The sequence below is a fragment of the Pseudopodoces humilis genome, chromosome 29, assembly GCF_049639895.1.
Source record: "Pseudopodoces humilis isolate 2021_Gansu_Grassland_sample_001 chromosome 29, ASM4963989v1, whole genome shotgun sequence".
Classification (NCBI taxonomy): domain Eukaryota; kingdom Metazoa; phylum Chordata; class Aves; order Passeriformes; family Paridae; genus Pseudopodoces; species Pseudopodoces humilis.
In genome coordinates, this window is record NC_142228.1 from 2,794,058 (window position 1) to 2,816,287 (window position 22,230).

Sequence of the window (22,230 nt, forward strand, 5' to 3'; positions counted from 1 at the left end):
CACTGGTAGCAGCGAGCACAAGCTGTTCTTTACATCTTGTGACTTTTTCAAGACTCTTGGGGAAAGGACTTTTGGGGAGAGCAATGGATCAGGGTGTAAGTTCTGAAATGCTCCAGCTCAGCCTGTCCTGCAATGGGAACCCCAGGGATGATCCAGGAGGAGGGGAAGAGGCAGCCCCCTGTCCGTGCTCCTGCAGCCACTGGTCCCCACTTCAGGATGGCTCAGCCCTTCCTGCTCATTCATCACCAGACAGTGGTTTGGTTCCCCAGGACTCTGAGAGCAAACTGAGGAAATCACAGGCAGTAATTAAATCACTCGTGACCCAGTTGGATTAGAACTGGCATCTGCGGCACGAAAACGTCTTTCATCTGTGGGCACCCTGTATCTAATCACCACCTTCACCATGATTCCATACAGGACAACAAGGACCTGGGATCTGTCTTGCAAAATGAAATGTCTAATAAGCATTAATTTGTTTTTAAGTTGGGGGCTTTCTGGTAAAGAGCTAATGAATTGTAATGACACTGATTAGCATGTTTGCCAGCGATGCTCCTCTGCAGCTTTGCTCCACGAGATGCCAGCGATCACAGCCTGTGCAGGAAGAACAGATCCAGAGGGGAATGGGGAGACTGAGTGGTGGCTGGGAAGCTGCCTTTGATGTAGCTGTAGATGTCATCATGAGACAGAGATTCCAGCCCAGAGGAACATCCCATCTTTGTCTAACTCAATTATTTCACTTAATCCACTGTCGTTGACCTCCCAACACTCCCCCAGTGCTGACACACCACTGGAGACCTGTGTTAGCCATTCCTGTGTGTGGGCTGTGCCAGGCTGAGCCCAGCCCCGGAACAGGCAGCTGCCCAAGAAGGGGTGACTGCTCCCAGCTGCAGGCAGATGCATTTTTTCAGCACCTGAAGGTAGAGGTCTGGCTGGTGAAGGGCTCCTAGAGGAGTGTGATGAGGCAGGGCAGGGCTTCCCCAGCACCCCATCGCCCTGCCAGCCCTGCCTGTGCCCTCCTACCCATCACTGCAGCCCATCCAGGAGCTTGTCCTGCGCTTGTCCTCAGCTCACTGGCCCCCTTTGCATTTGGGGAGGACGCGTATGGCACCAAGTACCCCCAGTGCCAGCGGCACGGCCGGTGCAGAGGGGACACAGGAGTCACATCAGTCAGTTCCCGGCCGCCCAGGGTCACGCCTCAAGAGACTGGGAAAGGCTCACAGTGACAACTCTGGAAGTGACATTTTTAACCAAAAGTGCAGGGAAAGGTCAGCTCCGGCGGGAACGGGAGGGACAGGGAGGTGCAGGGAGCAGCTGCTGCCTGTAATTTCCCCACATAAGCAGATCAGAGCCCTGCGCACGCAGGAGCGACTGCACCTTGCCCGGCGGAGCGGAGGCCCCAGGGCTGCGACACTGGCAGAGGTCAGGGACGGTGCAGAAGCACAAAGAGCAGACTGGCATGCTCCAAGATTCTTTGGCTCAGTAGGAAATGCATCCCTGGACAGCCTCCCATCAGGCCACAAACAGACCGAGGGGAGAAGCTGGAAGCTGCAGGCTGGAATTTATGAGCCCTATCCCCATTAAAATAGCCGGCGATATTTCCATCTGTCAGTAATGTTGATGAAGGGACCCGCTCCTTTGCATATCCCAGGCCTTACCCAAAAAAACCCCAGCCCCAGTCAGGGCAGGATTTGGCACAGAGATGACTACTGCCATGCTAGGAATTTATGGCTCCAGCCTGCCCAATCTCTAGTAAGCACAGGATCAGGGAACCATATAATCTTTAAGGTCCCTTCCATCCCAAGGCTTTCCGTGATTCTATGCAATTCCCTGCGAACAACAAACCCTCACAGCCAAAGGCTCAGGCGGAGCAGGTCAGCCACAGTGACAGGGTGACATTTCTGGGCACATTTCCCTGCTTTTGTGCATAAAATCTGCAGCAGCCAGCTGGGCCCAGCCAGGTGAATGCTGGCAGATGGCACAGAGGGTAAGTGAGTCCTTGCCCTTGCACAAGCTCCTGCCCAGCAGCACGGCACCTGCACGTGCCAGCGTTCCTGCCATGTGCCGGCATCCCTGCCGCAGCAGCCGACAGGTGAGGGGCCTCAGCACCAACATCTAAGCAGCATTTTGAATCAAACTCAGCACAGATACAGGAGAAGTGCGCAGCAGGAGCCTGGAGGGACACGGTCAGGTTGGCACCAGGAAAGCAGCATCCAGTAGCCCAGCAACTGGCAGCTACTCCAACCTTGGACACGCATGTCCCTGCTGCACAAACCATCCAGGAACCCAAGAAGACACCCACAAAGACAGAGCAGCAGCAACCTCACACAGGCAGACCCACATGTCCATCCTTCTGCCTCTTGGGCCCCAAAACCACTTGAGGACTGCCAGTGACAGCTGGGGGAAGCCCTGAAGTTCAGGTAGACCAGCAAGTGACAAGATGCCAAGGACAAAATAAAGCACTTCCGAACTTTCCACGAGCCCAACAGAGCAGCTGTGCCAGAGCAAGGGCAGCCTTTGGGCAACCTTGACCTGCTGGGTGGGCTCCTACCTTGGGCTGCTGGCATCTTCCCCTTGTTTAGCTGCTTGAGGCGCTTCTGGTGGGACTTGCCGTTGTAGTGGATCTGCGCCTGTGCGGCCGAGTTGAGTTGGATATTGCAGACCTCGCAAAGTGTGAACGACTGGTGCTTCTTCTCCCGCTTCATGCGCTGCTCGGGCTGGCTGGGGGGGCAGCTGGCCTCCTCCACCAGCTGCACTGCGCTCTCAGGGCTGTGGGATGGGCTCAGGGGTCGCTTCATGCCTGCGGGAGGAAGGACAGACCCACTGTGAGGACAGAGGGACAGGAACAGGTCCCAGGTGAGGCAGGAGAGCCCGACACAGGTCCCACGCCTGTGGTGTGTCTGAATCTGGGGGGGATCCCTGAGCAAGTGCAACAGCGTTTGGGCAAGACGACATGAGCAGCAGCATTCCCAGGAGGTTAGTGCTGGAGAATAACCCACTTCTTCCAAGTTTCCAGCTCTAGACGACACTCCTTGTGTCAGGTCAAGTCTCTGTTCGCTCGTGGGCAGCACTGTGGGTTGGCCCAAGGCAGAGTTAGGACGGTACCAACTCTCTGCAGGCAAGAGATTCATCTGGCAGGACTTGTGTGCGGTGAGGTGTCCCAGAGCCTGTCCCCACCACGGCAGGAGAACGAGTGGCACTGGCACCACTGGCCACCAGCAGGTGCCTGTCCTGAACACGGGGCTCTGTGGGACCAACTTGCAGCAGGAGCGGGAGCCCCTGACCCGCTCAGCGACAGCACAGAGAAGAGCTGCCCATGGAGAGGGCCTGGGGTCAGCTGGGGACAGCCCTCCAGGCGGCCTCTGCCTTGCAGGGACACTGTTCCTGCTGCCCGACCCCGAGCTGGGAATCGGTGGGACATCCAGAACAGCCTCAGAGGTGCGAAGGTCACCCGAGCCCTGTGATCCAGTTACCACCTTGGAGCCGGCAGCTGCGGCTTACGAACACCCGCAGGCACGAAAAGGGGCCAAGGCAGGGGCCGCGGTGTCTGCGGGTGGCCAGGCAGGACCCAAGGGTGCCCTGCAGGGATGTCCCCGGCAGCCTCGGCAGGGCCGCATGGGGACCGTGCGGGGCTCGGCCAGCGGGGACCGCAGCGGGCGCTTTGGCTCTGGCGATGGGCTGCCCAAAAGCCCAAAAGCCCGAAAGCCGTGTCCCCCAGCACTCAGCATCCAGCAGGCTACGAGGGCTCGGTCCCCGGGCCCAGCGGGGAGTCGGGCGGGTCTCGGTTCGCTGCAGCCCCGGGCGCGGCCCCGCGGTGGCGCCGCCGCTCCGCCGGTCCCGAGCGTGGGTCCCGCACCGGGGGACAACAGGGGTACAACGGGGGGACAGTGGGGAGAGGGGACTGGAGGGAGAGGGGACAGCGGGGACAGAGGGACAACGAGGAGAGGGGACAGCGAGGACAGAGGGCAGCGCGTTCCCGTCACTGCCAGCGGGTGTGCGCCCCCCTCCTCAGCGGGACCCATCCTGCGCCTTCCTGCACCCCGGAGGTGGCCACGAGTGTCTCCCTCAATAGTTCTATTTAGCCAAAAGGAGCGGGAGGCTTCCCCGCTAGCTGTTAAGAGAGCTGGAGGCCTTTCCCAGGATAACCATTAGCAGAGCAGCCGGAAAGCGGATCTGGGAGCCGATCAGCACCAGGAATGTGAGACGGGGCCTCAGGGACGCAGCGGGACACGCGGCACGCTGGTGGGGACAAGCCAGCCGAGGCAGGTCGCCGGGTGCCCTTGGCATCCTCCCCCTCCCCGGGTATTTTTAATGCGATTACATCCCAGGACGCAGAGCTAAAATTGGAACATTATGTGGACAAAGTATCCCCAAAGTCTCCCTCGTCTTTAAAACGGGCACTGCTGTTGCTCTGATTAGGCAGCAGCTCCTGTGCCGGCTCCCGGGGCAGCGTTTGAAGGTCTGTCCTAATTGCACACACACTTGTTGTCTCATTCACTTAATTTCTTCTGTGCCTGTTCTGCTTCTCAGGTGTCAGGGCCACAATCCGGGTGGCTCATGGCTGGGACAGGTCACGGGACAGGTCATGGCACATGTGCAGGCTGGCAGTGCCCCGACTGACCGCTGCTTTGGGGCAGATTTCACCTTTTCAGCAAAGCCTTGAGGAACTTCTGCCCGGGGGGTGGGGGGCTGTTGCCTTTCACAGGAGGGAAACTAAGGCAAGGTAAAGGTTAAGTGACACCTCCAGGGTGACTCAGGGGCTCTGAGCCAAACCCAGCTCAGAAGGCAGGGTCAGCACATCCCAGCTCCACCACCCAGCCCACCCCAGGACCGGTGAGGTCAGGCTTTTGTCTCCTCCATGCAGGAGGATCACAAGCAGTTGCAAATTTTTGGGTAGTCTTCCCAAGGGTTCTCCTGGATGGGGGAGATGAGCTCGCCTACCACTGCCCAGATTTGACCTGGCTGATCAGCATCGAAGACAGGACCCCAGTGACACTGGTGCCTTAAATTTTAGCTTTCATATTTTTCATATTCTGCACTGCCTGGGTGTGTAGTTTTCACAGCTTCATATTAAGTGTTAGTGATCTCTCTTCACAGAGTAGGTAGACAAAAAAATATCTTTTCTAGCTTGATATCAAGGACAATCATTAGAAGTTTCAGGCCCAAAAGCAGAAACAACAGTGGACTGAAGAGAGAAAACAAGAAGATTGGGACTTCATAATCTGAAGCTCTAATTGGACAATTAACCCCAATATGCAGATGGACCAAAACTTATAAAAATGTGAGACCTCATGACCACTCATTCATTTTGTGACCATTTTTAGGTCCATCTTTGGTGTACCCCTGGCCAGGCTTTTGTACTGCCCAAGGTGTATCCTTCAAGACTTTTCAATAAATACCTACTTTATTCTTAACTCTGTCTAGCCTCTGTTCTAGGTCAGCCTTCTCAAGGCGTCAGCACTCTGCCACCTGCACTTCTTGCTGCCCTTCCCTCAGAGCCAAGGGCTCTTCCAGCCTCACAGGGGATGTCCCTTTGGCTGCTGATTTTTTGAAGCAGACCCATGCCGGGCCATCCTTTACTCAGCTCCTGAATGCAAAGCAAACTCCAGAAACCACAACTTGCCACGCAGGCTGCAGTCTCTGGAAGTGGCTCTGTGCTCACACACACACTGCTGAAGCAGCATCCCACAGCATCCCAGAAAAGCTGCTGGCTAGGCATGAGATACATCAGCAGGGCAGTGGGGTTCTGGCCAAGGTACAAAATCCTGATGAGAGAGCAGGTTTGATGTGGGTCAGGTCCTTTCCCTCATTTCCTGTATTCTGGATAACCTCAGGGTAGAGCCATAAAGGCCACCTTGGGCACAGGGAGTGCCTGGACAGAGGTTCCCATGCACATGCAGCCTGAACATCTGTGCAGGGATGTTCTCTCAGTGTCCTACCCCAGCAGGGACCCTCCTGCCATCAGCACCGCTTTGTGTCCCATGGGACTTTTATCTGAACTCAAGAGAGCACAGACAGAGCACAACAGAACACACAGGACCAGAACCTCCCCCCAGGTCAAACTGCATTTGCCACGGAGCTGAGAGGACCTGACAACAGCTAATTGGGAGATCTCGCCATTCAGTGATGTGGGATCAGGGAAAACACCACCTGAACAGAAAGTGCATGAACTTGGTAAGAGAGCAAGAAATCTGAAGAAAAAAATATCTTATTTGAGTCCACTAGGTTACGTTCTACTGAACCCACCATCCTTGCCTCCAGTTGAGTGCACACAAAAGTAAAAGCAGCAGAAGTAAAAGAAAGCGTTGGTATGAAAGTGGCCACCAACAGTTGTCACAAAATTCCCTCAGACCCCCTGAGTAAGGGCCATTTCATGGTCCCTGTTCACATCTGTAAGGACCCTCAGGAAAGTCAGAGCTGCCACAACACCTCACCCAAGCACAACTCAGATCACTGCATCCCATCACCTCCATGGTTTGCACCATTGGGCAGCTCTGTGATCCTGCCACTGCCACGCATGTTTGCACCAGGGCCCGTGGCTGTGCCCCCCTCCAGAGCCACCAGCGAGCCCCAGACCCCCAGCAGCAGCAGCAGCCCCAGCATCCTGCCTCCTCCCAGACCCCTCACCACCGGCACAGGCCATTTCCAGCCCTCCCACCCATCCGGGCTCGGGATACAGCAATGCCTCTGCAAGGCGGAACCTGCTGCCCCAGGCTGGCACAGGAGGCTCCTACCTGGTGCTGGTGAAGGGAAGGGCGAGCCCTGCCCTTGGCACCGCCGAGCCGAGCCGGCTCCTGCCCTTGTGCCACGGCCCTCAGGGCACCGCAGCCTCCCCTGTGCCCGGAGAGCCGCAGACACTTGGCTCGTATTTCAAGGAGCGCTTCAAATGCGGTTCGATCGCCACTAAATCAGCCCTCATCAGCAGCCTCCGGACGAGAGCCGGCACGTCCGAGCTGGTGCCTGTGGCTCAGCAAGATCCCAAAGAGCCCCGAGCGTCACGAGGGGCAGCGGGCGCCAGCTGGCAGAGGGTGGCACTGGAGGAGCCACCTTGGGCCAAGCGCAGGCGGATGCACCTGGCAGCAGCTCTCAGTGACAGGGGAGATGGGGGAATGGGGCAGCTTCCCGGCCTGCCTGGAAGGTCGGGCCCAGAGAATTCCCTGTGTAACTCCGTAAAGAGGCAGCTGGTGGAGGGGTGGGAAGGCCGCTGGCCTCTCTGCAATGAGCGCAGGGGGCTCTGCCCCGGACATGGAGGTGGCCCAGGGGACCTGTGATAGCATCAGGAGATGCTTCAGTGGCCTGGCCTGAGAGCTGAGCAGATCCAGGCAGAGCGCAGGTTTTGGAGGGGCCTGGACATGCCTGCAGCACTTGCAGCATTTCATAACACTGCATCAAACCAGCTGCCCCCCCAGCCCTGACATATGCTCCGCTAACGCCAGAGCGAGGCACATTTCAGGATCAGTCCGTAAACCCTCCCTTGTCAGAGCAAGGATTAGTGTGAGCTGTCTCTCCTCAGGGGCTGGGGACTGCAGGCTGGCTCCTGGCACAGGGCTCAGACCACCCACAACCCTCAGTTCTGAACCCCCCAAATGCCCGGTTCTTACCCTCAGAGGCTCTCCAGGGTTCCCCTCAGCCCCGTTCCCACACGCTGAAGGGCACTGGGACATCCTGCAGCCTCCCGGGAGGGCAGGGAGCATCACACGGAGCACGGTGCCACTGCGCCTGTCCTCTCCTTTGCACATCAAGATCATTAACACCGCAGGGCTGCGTGTCCCCTGAATCAGCACATCCCAGCCCTGTTCCCGGGCAGCAAGGACAGCTGAAACCCAGCTGAAGGAGATGCCATGGAGGGAACAATGCTGCTGCTCTGCAGCGGGGCAGGGAATGTGCCCGTCCGCTCCAGCAAGGAAACCTGGGCAGTGCCACCTGCTCTCAAAGGAGCAGGGACAGCAGCAAAGCAAACAGAGACAGGGAGTGTGACATTCTGCCCCAGGGTTCGGCCGTAGCACAGCGAAGGGAGCAGTGGCAGAGGAAGGACTGAGGCTCCAGGATTCATCACCCCCACTGGCCATGCACCCCCAGCCTCTCTGCTGGGTGAGGAGAACCTGGCAGGATCACAGCATCCTTCAGGATTCTTGTGGTCAGCACAAAGATTAGGGCAGAGCCACGTCTCACAGAGCCACTGTGTTCTCTTGGGAAATGAAATACAGAGAACCAGGTGATGCAGTCTGAGCACCTCGTGCCCCCCTCGCTGTTTGTTGAAGCTGGCGCAGGGAAGTTCCCAGAGAAGATGATTTTCCACAAGTGCAGGATCCAGAATGAGATCCAGGCCAGCTCCTGGGGAGCTTCCACCCCCACTGCAGGCACGGACAGCTGGGCCAGCAGTGGTGCCGCTGGAGGCACAACGCCACAAGCATGGAGCACCATGGTGGGGGCAGTGCCAATCCCCTTCCCCCACCCACCCGTGGCAAAGCTGAGGACACCCACCATGAGCACTTACAGTGATGAGCAGGGTTCCAGCAGGTCCCACAGCAGAGGTGGGAACGGTCTTCCCTCCCAGCTCCCCTCAGTCCCACATCTGGGTCAGGAGCTTTTCAGGGCAGAAACTGGCTTTTAAGTGAATTTGTGGAGAGCTGCTGGCTAATGGGAGATCTCCAGTTTAAGCTGGAGCTCTCAAAGGCTCCTCTATTACAAGGCAAATTAAATATTTGATAGTGCTAAGCAAGTGACATTTGCAGTCCGGTCACACCAGGGGTATCAGATAGAGATATTTGCAACGGGATCTGTTTAAATCCATGTAGTGCTTTGGATCCGCCCAGCAAAACAAACCCAGAGCTTTATTAAAATCAATGTTATCAAACACCCTGCTGGGGGAGGCTCTGGAGCCCACATGGTGGGGCTGGGGGGCAGCTGAGTCCTGCTGAGCTCTGAGGCTGCAGTACAAGTGCAGCTTTGGAAGAGATTTTTCTTTAAAATTTAAGAGTAGCAAGAGACTTATCCCTACCTGTCGCTGTGGGAGGGAGATTCTCTGCAGCAGAAAAAAGGAAAAGCACTGACCCAGACCCATATGGAACCTGTTTTCAATTGGATCTCTTATATATGAGAGATTTTTGATACCTGACACCAGATCAGACATGCTCACATGCCAGATCCATCAGACACGTTCCAGAAACTGCCATGAAGTTGTTCAGTGTGACAAATTCCCTTCCTCAGCTCAGCAAGGCTGCATGGAAACACAGTTTGTCAAAGTTTAACAAAACTACTTTCCTTACCTTCCCTATAAAAAGGGGCTTGGAAACACAAAGGCTGAAAAGGAATTTCTGCATCTGTCACAGGAGATGTGACAAAGTGACAGAGTCCAGGCAACTTGTTGACAGTGAACGCCCTTCACGGACAGATTTGGGGAAGATTTCCTTACCAGCACATGGCTCAATCCCATCAGCTGTGGTGGGAGGAGGCTCCTGAGCGCTGTCCCAGGACTGCTCTGGGTCTGTCCTTGGCCCAGAGCTCTGGGAAGATGGGTCCAGGGACAGCCAGACACCCTGACATGACTCCCCACTGCCAGCCCGATCTGCCCCAGTTCCATGGCACTTGTCGTGGTGCTGAGGCTCCCAAACCTCCCAGCTGCTGGGAAAAGTTTGCAAAAGCATCTCGAGCTGAAAGGCGGATGACAAGTAAAAAGAACCCCAAATTTATTGTTTTCTCAGAATTTAGAGTGGGAGGAAGGAAAATGGGACGACCTATGATTTTTTAATGCCTGCAGTTGGCAGCTCCATATTTAATGTGACAACATCCCTTTAAGAAAAATATGTTCATACACAAGAAAGAAAATAAATTGGCAAAGCAATTTGCTTTCAAGCTAGGCTGACAATTCCCCACTCCAACGTTTTACTGCAGACTTGGGTGAGCCGCAGTGGCCGGCACTCCATGCTGGGCAGGGGTCATCTCAGAGGTTAAGGGTGCTTCACTGGGTGACAAGCCCATCTGGGAGCAGTAATTTATCCCAGAGATGGTGTAAAGAAAGAGTGGAAGGAATAATTCATTGTGTGTGAGGCGACAAGGAGACTGTGCTGTCATGTTACCACACTGACAACTCCCCCCGACACAAACAGAGATGCTTGTTACGGAGCCTGAACCCACACGATCAAAGGGGCTCCTGCATTTGGGGTAGGAAGGGATAAAAAAAGACAGGAGGAAAGGAAAAGAAGAGCTAAATCAAAGCCTTGTTACCATTTCTTATGAAAGAAACTTGTGAGAAATGCTCTTTGCAGAGCAATTAATCAGCAGGATCTGAGGCAAGCGCCCAGCAGGACCCACTGCTGCTGCCCTGGGGCTGGGGAGGAGCACCCTGGTGAGGCTGCTCGGAGCACCCTGAGGGGACAGGGACGAGCTGGCAGCGGCAGCAGGAAGGACCTGCACGATAGGGGACAGCACGATGGCACCGGAGCCATGGGGAAGAGAGGCCTCAGGAACCAGGGTCCAAAACCATCCCTCACTTCTGCATCCCCCTCAGTTGAGGCTTGGGGCTCCCCAGAACGACGCTGCACCCCCAGCACCTGAGTCCCTGCTGACAGTGGCAGCTCTGAAGTCAAGCCCCTGAAGCTTTGGGTTTGGTGATGGTGGTGCCACACCTGGGGGTGGCACAAAATCCCTGAACCCCTCGAGGCGCTGCTGTGGGGTTCCCAAGAGTGATGGGGATGCAAAAGTCCTGTCCAAATCTGTGCTGCAGGAGCATTGGCCTTCAGCCTCAGTTCACACCTTGAAACCCTGACTTGTCTGTGAACAGCAGGATGCCAGAGCTGACAGGCAGGGAAATGAAATGGGACAGATGATAATGAATTGCCCACATCCCTCAGTGTCTCCTGGATGTGGAGTAATGAAGTTATACACTGCTCACTGGCTGGAGGACAGAAGAGTTTCAGCGCTTGGGTTTAATCAGCTCAGTGACAAGCATGGCCTGGATTCATTCCCTCCTCTCGCCACGGTTTGGTCTCCACTCCTCTCCCAGCTCCTGCCAGCCCCAGCACTCACTGGGATGAAGCTGCAGGAGCCCAGTCGCTGCAGTGTGAGAATCCTGTGCTGTGCTGGAGGTCATCGGTGTCAGGAGAGAAGCACGTGGATGGAATTAGACTGGGAAACCTCTGCTCCCAGAGGGGCAGAGGGCAGCGAGTGTTGGCCGGCGGTGCAGGTGGCAGCTGGACTATTTATTTGGGCAGCACCATTAACGTTATTTAATGAGCTCGGTTGGGTCAGCGTTCCTGTTTGGAAGGAATTCCAAAATGGACTAATGAAAAGTTATTTATCCTCCTGCCGTGGAGACAGCCCCACTCCTGCCTCCCTCCTGCTCAGTGGCGCTGTGCAGGAGAGCTCTCCCTGCTCGCTCTGTGCTCACCTGCCTGCCACACGTGCATGGCACTGCCATCCTGCCACGCTGTCACCGGAGGGGACCTGGCACGGCGGGGGGACACAGCCGGGCTGGGCACGGCTCACATCGGCTGCTCGTGTGACCGGGGAGCAGCACCGAGCCTCGGCTGGGCCAGAGGCTGCTCCTTCCCTGGGTTATTCCCAGGATGAAGCCGGATGCCGGGCGCAGCCCTGCGCTCCATGGAATTCCAGGCCATGGGGAGCGCGGTGGCGAGGCGGCCAGGGCAGAGAGGCTGCTGACAAGTCCCTGCCGCACAAAGCAGCCCATCCGTGCCAAGGTCCCTGCGTGGGGACAGTGCCAGGTCGCAGCCAGGACGGGAGAGGCGGCCAAGGCACGGCCGGACGAGCTGCAGCGGGGCCGGGATCCCGATGGGAAGCCCCTCAGTCTCCAGCCCATTGCCAGGGCTCCCAGCTCCCCGGGGCGTGCCGGGGACAGCGGCGAGAGGCTCGGCTCCGCTGGCAGCTGGCGAGAGGTGGAGGCGTTGCTGTTATGAAAACATGCGAGGGCTGTGTCTGAAAACATTGTGAGGAGCCAGCTCCATAAATAGGCCCTTTATGGCTCTTCCCTGTGCTGAGACAGGCTCTTTCACACACGCTTGGCTCCGGCACGGCGGGTTACGGCTAAAACATCCCTGTGTCGGGTGGGGGACACCGGCAGAAGGGACACTGAGGCACAGAGCCCTCGGCTCAGCCTCACCACCCCTGAGCAGGGGGTGCTACACCGCACCAGCAGCCGCGGAACAGCAGCCCGTGTCCCTCGGCAGGAGCTGCGATACCCGTGGGAGGACAGGGAGCAGGACAGGGAGCAGGACAGGGAGCAGCACAGGGAGCAGCACAGGGAGCAGCACAGGGAGCAGGACAGGGACAGTGACTCCGCTGCAGCACACGGCCGCGATTAATCAATGGATTCATCAGGGAGTTGTCATTAATTGAGCAGCTCCTGTGGCCGTGGAGCCCGGTGGTCGGTCCGGTGTCAGAAGCCGTGCTTGCAGCAGCAGCTCCTCGCTGCTTTCGGCCACATCCATCGAGCGCGGTGACAGCTCAGTTTGTGCCCCCTCAGCAAACGTCCCCCGCTGTGGGAGCACTGGTGACTAAAGCAGCGGGTGAACGATTAGTGACTCAGCGCATAATTTTGCTCATTTTGTGCCTTTTTTTAGCGCGGGGCGGACAGAGCTCACACAGCAAACTCTCGCCAGCGCTCCATCACAGCGTCCCAGCTCCGGGCACCCACCTGGGGCTGGGGACCTTCTCGCAGGCAAGCATCTGTTTGATGTGGTTCTGCCACGGAAAACAGCGAGAAGAAGCTGGAAAACACTGCCAAGTGCTTTGGCTTGTTCTTCATTCTCCCTTTTATTGTTATCTTTATGACCTGGGAAAGGACAAGGGGAGCGCTGCAGCCGCGGGGAGCGGGGCAGCCCCGGGAGCCCCGGGAGCCCCGGACAGCCCCGGGAGCCCCGGGAACCCGGACAGCCCCGGCAGCCCCGGCAGCCCCGGCAGCCCCGGCTGCGCAGTTCACACCGCTCTGGATCTGCCCCGGCAGCTGCTTTTATCAAGTGCAAAGCACTGAGCTCTTGTCTTGGCGGTAACTGATGTCTGCAAACACCAGGTGTCGGCTTGAATTAAGAAGCTCTTTGAGCTGGAACTGCGCTGAACACCCAGCGCTGGGGTGAACGCTGCCAGGGGAACCTCTGCCTGGACCACCTGCATCAGCCCGGGGACCATGTGAGTGGCTGCATCCCGCAGGCTGGGGAAGTGACACGATGTGCCAGCGATTTCCTCTCATCCTTAGCGACAGGGCAGCCGCAGCACGGCAGCCGTAGGAGCGCAAAAACCCGACATGTGAGAGCAGGTCCAGCCCCGGTGACTCCGTGTCCGGCAGCGCTGAGCTGGCTGTCGGTGTGTCCGCACCTCCAGGTGATCCGTGCAGCAGCAGAGAACGGGCTCAATGTCCTTGGCACCGCCACCGCAGCTGGACGGATCCCCCTCCATCCAGGGGGATGAGCTGAGCCAGCCACAGGTTCCCCCATGCCACTGGACCTGTGCAATCACACAACCAGTGCCGGCCACCAGCCACTCCCATCTCCCACAGGGAGCTGCTGCTGCGGCCAGATGTTCACCCCGTGTCTCCAAACTCTCTCATGGGGTCAGAGCAACACAGCCCCACAGCAGTTTCAGGGGTGGCAGCCCCAGCCACGACGGAGGACAGCGAGTTGTCACCTCCCTAAAGCAGCTTTGTCTTTGCTTTAATGATTTCCCAGCTGCTTCCCCATTTCAGCCAATAATGGGACTTCACTTTCTATCTGGGTCTAAGAGGCGCTTGCCTTGTTCAGGCTGAAGAAAATCAATTCCCCTCTCACTCAAGTCTTTGCAAGACAGATGAACTGAAGATCGTGCCTGCCTGAGCAAAATATTTATTCAGTCTGGGAACAGATTTACTTTTGAACCTTCTATAAATACAGCTGAGGGCCCCCATTTAATCCCTTACCAGAAGACCTAATTTTATTTGGTTTATGTTTTAAAGAATTCTCCCTTTTCCAACGCCTTGTCAGCAGGTGAAGAAAGGCAGGATTTCTGTCACTCAGCTTGGCAGTGGGCACAGCCAGCGGTGCTGGGCAGCCAGTGCCTGATCCCACTGCAGGATGGGGCTGGGTGGTGAGGGGGTGAGACCCCTGCACTGCTGCCTCTGGGTTCTGCAGGGTTTCCTGCTCTGTAACTGATTCACACCCATCAAAGCTCTGCTGGAGCCAGGGCAGGCAGGGAGAGGCCAAATCCTCCACAGAGGCGTCTCTGTGACCCTGCCTGCCCTGCCCTGCCCACATGAGGAGCCCTGTGCTGGGGACAGTGTCAGCAGGGCCATGCACAACCCTCTGCAGCCCCTCAAGACCTGAGACCACCTTCCAACAGACCCATCACCCCCATCTGCATGAGCCCCCCGGGACCAGCCACGCTTTGCCCCACCCACAGCCAAAACAGGCTTCGTGTTCCGTGTGCTAATGAGGATTGGAAGGGGCAGTTGTTTATCGGTGATGCAGCAGGCACTTCACCACCAACCAGTGCCTCTCCCCATCACTGTCCCCATGGGGGGACACACCTAGTGCCTGGGGCCGCAGCATCACAGCACCCTGACCCTCCAAGGATCCCACACCCTGCCCTGCCTGCATCATCTGGCACTCCACAGCCAGCGGTCCCTCAGTTGGGGATGCAAAAGGGTTGCGGTTCCCACCACTGGCAGGAGAAGGAAAAGCTCCTTGGCCAGCCAGGGGTGGGTGAGCAGTGGGGAGCTGCTCCCAGGGCGCTCAGGGGCATCCTGCCACCTGCCAGCATCTCACTGTCATACACCACTGTGTTCTTGCCAGAGGGTTTGCCCAAGTCCTCAGGAGGAGAAATGTTCCCAAACTGAAAAGCTTTCCCAGCACCAAGCAGATGCCAAGTGCCAGCAGGCGCTGGAGCTGATTTTCTGCTGCCAGAACCCACCTTGGCACTTCCCTGGGCCCGAGCTCCATGCCATGGGAGCAGCACTGGCACTGTGGCAGTGCCAGCAGCAGGCCAACACTGGAGGTGCAGGTGGCTGCTGGGTGTCTGTAAATCGCTTTGACTCATCCTCTGCCGTAGCCAGCATCAGTCAGCACTCATCCTGCCCCGAGGTTCTGGCACTGCTTTGTGCCTTCCAGTGGTAATGGAGCACACAAGTCATCATCTGCCTCCACATCTGGCCAGGAAGGTGAGATTCTGGAACAGGTGTGAACCCTGCAGCGCCAGTCCCAGGTCCCTCCCCGAGCCCTGCAGCAGCTCCTGGCCAGGAGTGAACTCCTGCACAGACCCAGGATGGACAGACCCCAGCCTGGACAAGGGAATTTGCTATTTTCCCATCTGGCATATCCCCAGCCCTTGGAAGACTCCTCCAAAGGCACAGCGTGCTCTGCACCACACTGGCTCACTTATCTGACACATTTACTAAATTGTTATTACACCTGTTGGCTAATTACCTCCTCTAGAAACCAGAGGGCACATAAATTTGACACTGACCTGTGCAAACCTGCAGCCCTACAGATGTTGGCCGGGTCTGGGGGGCTCCTGGGGGCTTGGGAGAAGTGAGGGACTGGGAACATGGCTCTGTGGAAGTGTCCCCCCCCTGCCCCACAGCTGCTGCCCCCTGTCCCAGCAAGATGGGGAGTGGGGAGCCCGGGGGTCATGGTGAACCCCCTACATCACAGGCTGGGGGTGCCAGCACTGCCCTTCCTGCACCCCCCGCCTTCCTGAGCACAGATTAATCCGGGAGAGCTTTAATCCGCTCAAGCCCTTTCGTAACAGCCCTCAAAAATAAGCCTGGAGAGTTCCTAATACTTCTTGAAAATTTGGAGTTGGGATATTTATAGGCTCTGGCCTTGAGTGAGAGGAAGCACACCCAGCACTGGGCGGGAGGGCTCGGAGGTGGAGGAACCTGCTGCGGGAGGGAGCCACTGCCTGACCTCAGCTCTCGCCCCCAGCTCGGCCAGCAGCCGCTCTGTGCCACTCCCAGCCTCCTGCTGGCTCCCTAACAAGCTTCCCTTGTTTGGGATTTTTATGGGTTTTTTTTCCTACAAGCATTTCAGGCTCCTCAGAAGAGCCCCTAGCCCGGTGCACAGAGCGGCTCTGTGCCTTCAGCCCTTCAAACGAACTCAGAGCGGCAGCGCTTCCGACCAAGGCAAACAGCAGCCATGCCACATCCCCTGGGCACGTGGCTGAGGAGGCCAAGGGCAGCAAATCACACACAGTAACAGAGAAAGTTCTCGGGGAAAAAAAACCCCAAGCCTCCAAAAATATGCCAGAAATTACCCACATCCACAAAAACCAGCAGGCTAGGGTGCTGCTCTGCTGGGATCCTCTCACCACCAGTGGTGGCTATTGGTATCTCTGCCACATTGGTCCTGGTCCTGAGAGGGTCCAGAGAGCCTCTGGACACTCAGGGCAGCATCACAGTGGCACCTGCAAGAGCCAAGTTACAATTGGCAAGAGGCATCGTTGGTTCCATGTCTCTCCTGCTCCAACAGATAAAGGGAAATATCCTCCAATATCCTCCAAAAAGCTCTTAGCCCTTTGCCATGTGGTTGTACAAAGATGTGACCAAAGATGTCCCCAGGGCAGTGGCTGCAGAATTCTCCCAGTTCCAAGGCAGCAGAGCTCTCAGAGAGCTAGGAGGTGATGGGAAGATGAGAACCCCCTCTGATCTTACACAGGCCAAACCCACCCCACATTGAACAGTTCCTTCATCCCCCGATGCAGAGCAAGACTGGCCAGATGTCAGAAGCAGAAATACTCAAACTGGAGATGAGTGGCATCAGCCTGATTCCCAGCAGAGAGGCCCCAGCTCATTCCCTGACGGGTGAGCAGAGGCAGAGGAGTGAGCAGAGCTGGCACAGAGCTGCCAGGATCAAACCTGTTGGCCAGAGGAATCCAGAACCTCACCATAGGAAGCAGCAGGGATGCCCAGCTCCCTCAGCACCCCGAGCCCAGCCACTGCTGCCTGACCAAGGTCCAGCAGCTGGAGCAGCTCCTGACTCCAGGCAGACACAGGCACAGAGTAGGGCTTCACCTCAAAATGTTTCCTTTGCAATTTCCCAGTGATCTTTCTTATCAACTAATTAATAAATTTCCATAATTAGGCCAGGGAAAATCACGACTCAGGAACATTCCCATTTCAAAGCAGCACAGATTTGTTTGGTATTGAGGGCTCAGAGCCCGAGCCAGGGCCAGGTTCCCCCAGAACCCTCCCCCATGAGCGGGGCCCAGCCTGGGCTCACCCCTGCAGGGCCCCGCAGCCCCAAACCCACCCCCAGCCCCTCTCCCTGGCGCCCTGCCGGGAATTCATCCTGGGGAAAAGGCTGTTTACATTGCAGGGGGAAAAGTGGTGTGTTTTATAAAAAACAGCCATAAAGGGCTCTCTGACAGCGAGGGATTCTCTGTGCCTTCAGCCCCTGTGGAGTCAGGAGTGATGGAGGAAGCACCCACTCTGTCCCACAGACATGCAGAGCAGAGTTCCCCCTGTGCCCACAGCCCGGTGTGCCTGTGCCAGCCCTGCTGCCATGGCCAGGGTGCAGCCAGGCTGGGCACATGGGCATCCTGATGCCTCTGAAACACCAACACCTGCACTGGGGGAGCACCAGGGCGGCTCCCACGGGACCTGGGGCATCCCATGCCCGCAGAACAGCTCACAGCTACTAAATCTGCAGGTTCCCTTTGATGACTGGCAAGTAAATTGCTGTATTTCTAAAGAGAAATGGAGCAGTTGTTACGGTGCAGCTGCAGCCTGGGTTTCCTTGAGAGCACAGACATATTTCCTGACAGGGGCTTTCTGACACAGAAATTATGGTGCTATTTTGGAGGCAATCTCAGAACATCATACTAAGAAACAGCCTTTGTACATCACAATATCGTTGCTAAATTGACAAATAGACCCTCATGGGCTTCATTATTCTGCTCTGGGTGCACATTTTTGCATTTTTATCATCCCTAGAAATGATTAAAGAGCTGCAGAACTGAGGGCTCTGGCTTTGGAAAACTCAAACTCCAGTTCTGATCGAGCTGAGGAACAGGAAGGGCTGCAGGGCTGGGAAAGGGAATCTTTGCCCCTATGATGCGTAAATCGTTTTGGGGACTGCCCGGTGCTTCCACAGCAGATTTGCTTTTAGCCCTGGAAATTCACCAGTGTGAAGAAATGTGACTGACACATCCAGTACTGGATTGGGAAGATCCATGCAAAGGTCCTTGTTCAGTCAATAACAGACTTGTGTTGTGCACTCGTAGAAACACATCGATCTCCCCAGGAACATTAGAGAGAAGCCAAACAAGAGGAAGATCCCCAGAAACACAACAAATAAGAGCCCAAAGACCAGGGTTCCTTTACCAGCCACCAGCTGAAGTCTGAGGATGCTGGGGCAATGCTCAGGGAGTATTTTTGGGTTGGAATGGCTCGCCACAGCCAGGCGAGCTCCTGGTGCCGCTCTGTTGGGGCCACAGCATCACTCCGGGCTCTGCACATTCCTGCCAGCCCATGGGGATGAGCAGCAGGCAGAATGAGCTGGGGCAGCTCTGCCCTATCCCTGTCCATGTCCCCTTTGGCACATTGACAGGAGCCTTGTCCTGGGACAGCTGGGAATGCTGAACACGAGCCCCCATAAACAGTGCAGAGAACATCAGTGGGATGGGATGGGATGGGATGGGATGGGATGGGATGGGATGGGATGGGATGGGATGGGATGGGATGGGATGGGATGGGATGGGATGGGATGGGATGGGATGGGATGGGATGGGATGGGATGGGATGGGATGGGAAGGCTGCTCTGATCCCACTGGCAGTGCACACTCCAGCAGGATGGTACCTCCTCACCTGAGCAGCCAGACCCCAATCCTCATCTACCATGGCCAGGACATGCAACCCTCCCAAAGTGCAGCACTGTGATCTAAGCCCTGAGGCCAGTGAACCACCAACCCACAAAAATATTTGTTACTCTTGGGACTATTAAAGCAGCCTCCTGATTTCTCCATCCAGAGGCTGCTGCTCTGTCAGTCGAAGAGCACTTGGGCAGTGAGAGCAGCCGCTCTGGAGCCCCAGCCGAGCACAGCACGAGCTCAGGGAGGGGAGCTCAGGGAGGGGAGCTCAGGGATGGAAGCTCAGGGATGGAGGGTTCAGGGATGGAGGGTTCAGGGATGGAGAGCTCAGGGATGCCAGCTCAGGGATGGAGAGCTCAGGGATGCCAGCTCAGGGATGCCAGCTCAGGGATGCCAGCTCAGGGATGCTCGTGTACAAGACTCCCAGTGGGAAGTCACAGCCTGGCATGACGTCACAGCCCTGCTAACGCAGAGCCAGGCTCTGTGCATTCACAGCCAGAGCCACAGCCAGGGTCACACCGGCCCTTTTTTCCAATGCACGTGGCAGATTATAGAACAACACGAAATCCACAGCACACAGTATCGTCACCCTGCCCTGAACTCTGCATATGGCAAGAGAGTTTCTGGTTGGCAGAATCACACTGGCAGCTACTGAGGGACCAGCACAGCTCCTCCATCCCCTCAGTGTTTGATGTTCCACCCAAACATCATTCAGCAAAGCCACTGGGCTGGATGCTCCATCGGAAAACACCTGCAGTCACTTAAAAAAACTCAGTGGTGGTGGATTTGGATGGCAGTCACTGAGGAAACTCCCAGCCAGGCTGGCAGCCGGGACAGAGCCTCATTTATCCTCAGGCTGTCACACACAGTGGCACTGCCCATTGATGCTATTTTCAGGCACCGTGCCCCACATGCAGCTCACAAACATCTCCACTCCGCACTCAGACACCCCAGGTAAGCAGGGGGTGAAGCCAATGTGTGTGCAGGGCTGAGCAGGGCAGGACCAGCTCCTGCCTCACATTTTCACCCAGAACTGCAACCCAGAGGTGCTGCCGTACTTCGTGGGACCCACAGACACATCCAGCCCTCGCAGGGGCAGCTCCAGCAGCAAGGTACCAGTGAGCTGGTGCTGATCCCTGCACTGGTGAATCAACCTGGAAACCCCTTAGAGCCTCCAGGAGTGCGATACCAGGCTCTAGACCCCTCACCTTCACACAGAATCATCTCCCCTATTTAAGCAGCGCTTTCAAATTTTGCTCTGCAAACAAATCGCAGCCTCTTGTGCCAAGATGTTGTTTTCCCACACGCCCATCCAGCAGGATCGGCGCTCACCGCCCTGCCATGGCGCTGCCAAGGGCAGGCGCAGGCACGTCCCTGTGCCGGGATCCGTGGGGTTCGCTCTGGGGCAGAACAAGCCCCAGCCCTGCCCACCCCGATGCAAACTCCTTAAAAGCTTCCACCATAACTAGCTGCTGCTCCAAGTTAACAGCAAAGTCTATTGGTAATGGCCAGGGGAGAGCGGTCAATCTGCTGAGTGCGGATCCTGCTTCTGCCTCCACATTCCTGGACCAGGGGACCCCGCTGCTCCCACCCGGAGACACAGCCAACAGAAAGATCTTTTGTACAGCTCTCTGAAGGTCCTTTTCCGTAGGAACCAAGAGTCCCCGTGGAGGCAGCCAGAGCCTCGGCTCCATTCCCAGCACAGCTCTCCAAGTCCCGATCCCAGCATGGACGTATGCAGCTCCAGGAAGGCGCAGGGTGTGCTGTGCACGCCGAGCAGCACAGCCGGGCCCAGAGGGGCCCAAGGACCGCTCCACCGCCCCCTGCCCCGGCCGGGCCGCACACCTGGGCCACCGCCACCCCCGGCCAGCTGCTGCCGCAGACCCCAGTCCGGCGCACACCCGTGGGGTCTCACGGCGGGGACCAGCCGGGGTTACCGGCACCCAGCGGGTCCCGCTCGGCGTGGGAACCTCAGCCCCGCGCTGCAGAGAGGCTGGCCTCGGGAAAGTTCCGCTCAAGAAGTTTCCATCCTAGCCTGACCCCTCCGGGGGGTCAGCGGGGCCGGGGCTCCGTCACCCCCGCCGCCCCTGCCCCGTCACCCGCCGGGACGGAGCGCGGGGAGCGCCGGGCGAACATCGGGCCCCCATCCCGATTCCCGGGGCCCCTCCAGCGCATCCTCCCCCTCCCGCAACTTTCCTAAGCCTGCAACTCCCCGTGCCCACAGCCCAGCCCCGCGGCCGCCGGTACCGGCAGCCCCCGCCCGCCCTACCTGCCCAGGCTCCCGGCTCGGCCGCCGTCTGCAGCATCCTCTCGCCGGCTTCTCGCTCCCGGCCGTGCGAGCGCGCTCTCGGAGGAGGAGGAGAAGGAGAAGGAGGAAGAGGAGGAGGAGGAGGAAGGGGGGGGATGAAGGCAGCGCGCGCCCCGCCGCGGTCCAACCCCCCCTCGGCGCCCGCACGGAGTGGGAGGGGGAACCGCGGCGGCGCATCCCGGTGCTGCATCCCGCAGCTGCATCCCGGTGCTGCATCCCGCAGCTGCATCCCGCTGCTGCACCCGCAGCTGCATCCCGGAGCTGCATCCCGGAGCTGCACCCGCAGCTGCATCCCGGAGCTGCATCCCGCAGGGGCTCGGGGGCATCCTCCCGTCGCGCAGCCCTCGGTCACGGCTGCCCGGGGCTGGGACGGTGGGAACACAGGGGCTGTCCAGGCCCTTCCCGGGGGATTTGGGGGGTCGGTAAGGTGTGTGGTTAGACGCGCAGAGGAGGACACAGTGGGGAGGGCACCTGAATTTCAGGGTACTGGGATGCCGTGTGCAACCAGCGCCCCGGAGAAGAGCGGGTCCGGTCTCAGGGTCTCCAGTCCCGCACCCTGAGTGGCAGCAGACAGCCCGGCTCTCCAGGGAGGTGGCATCGCCGGGGGCTGCAGTTCTTTGCCGATGGCAGAGCCCCTGGTCCGAGCCAGGCCCAGCAGGCAGCACGGAGGGACAGGACCCGTGGCCATGCCCGGGCAGCCTGGCTGCTCCAAGAGGGTGAAGCGGAGCCCGGGGCAGGATGGAGGGAGGGGGCCTGCAGGGAGGTGCTCCGTGCTCCTCAGCTGGAGCACAAGGTGCCACCAGGCAAAGGTGCCTCTGCTGCCACGCTCCCACCTTGTGCTAAGATCAACAATTTTAAGTGCAAAAGTCTGAGCTGGCCTGTCGCTGTCATCATTGTTAATATTTTAGCAGCTCCCAGAACCTTTCAGCGGGGCCACACAGTGCTGACACAGGAGAGGAGATATAAAAGCGTCCTGCTGCCTGCCCCAAGGAATATGCTGTCTAGACACGTTATATAATCACATTTTGCCCTCCGCCAGGACACTTTGCAGAGGATCTCAAAGCACTTCCCAAAACTGCTAATTGAGCTTTGGAGCCCAACTGGGAGGGAACTGCTCTGGCCAAGAGCCCTCTCCT

The 22,230-nt window shown here is 57.7% G+C and overlaps 1 protein-coding gene across 3 annotated transcripts in view; it reads right to left on the reverse strand.

Moving 5' to 3' along the window:
* Nucleotides 1–21,173, reverse strand: part of ZNF385C (zinc finger protein 385C) — a 58,816-nt gene extending 37,643 nt beyond the window's left edge. For 2 of the 3 annotated variants that reach the window (XM_088067999.1, XM_088067998.1), the window contains exons 1-2: nucleotides 21,056–21,130; nucleotides 2,549–2,797 (exon numbers count right to left, since the gene is read on the reverse strand). In XM_088067999.1, the coding sequence (XP_087924125.1) occupies nucleotides 2,549–2,797; nucleotides 21,056–21,092 (286 nt within the window). In that variant the 5' untranslated portion in view covers nucleotides 21,093–21,130. Of the gene's footprint in view, nucleotides 1–2,548; nucleotides 2,798–21,055 lie in introns of all 3 variants that reach the window. The other variant, XM_088068000.1, reaches the window with a different exon arrangement.
* Nucleotides 21,174–22,230: the final 1,057 nt, after the last annotated feature.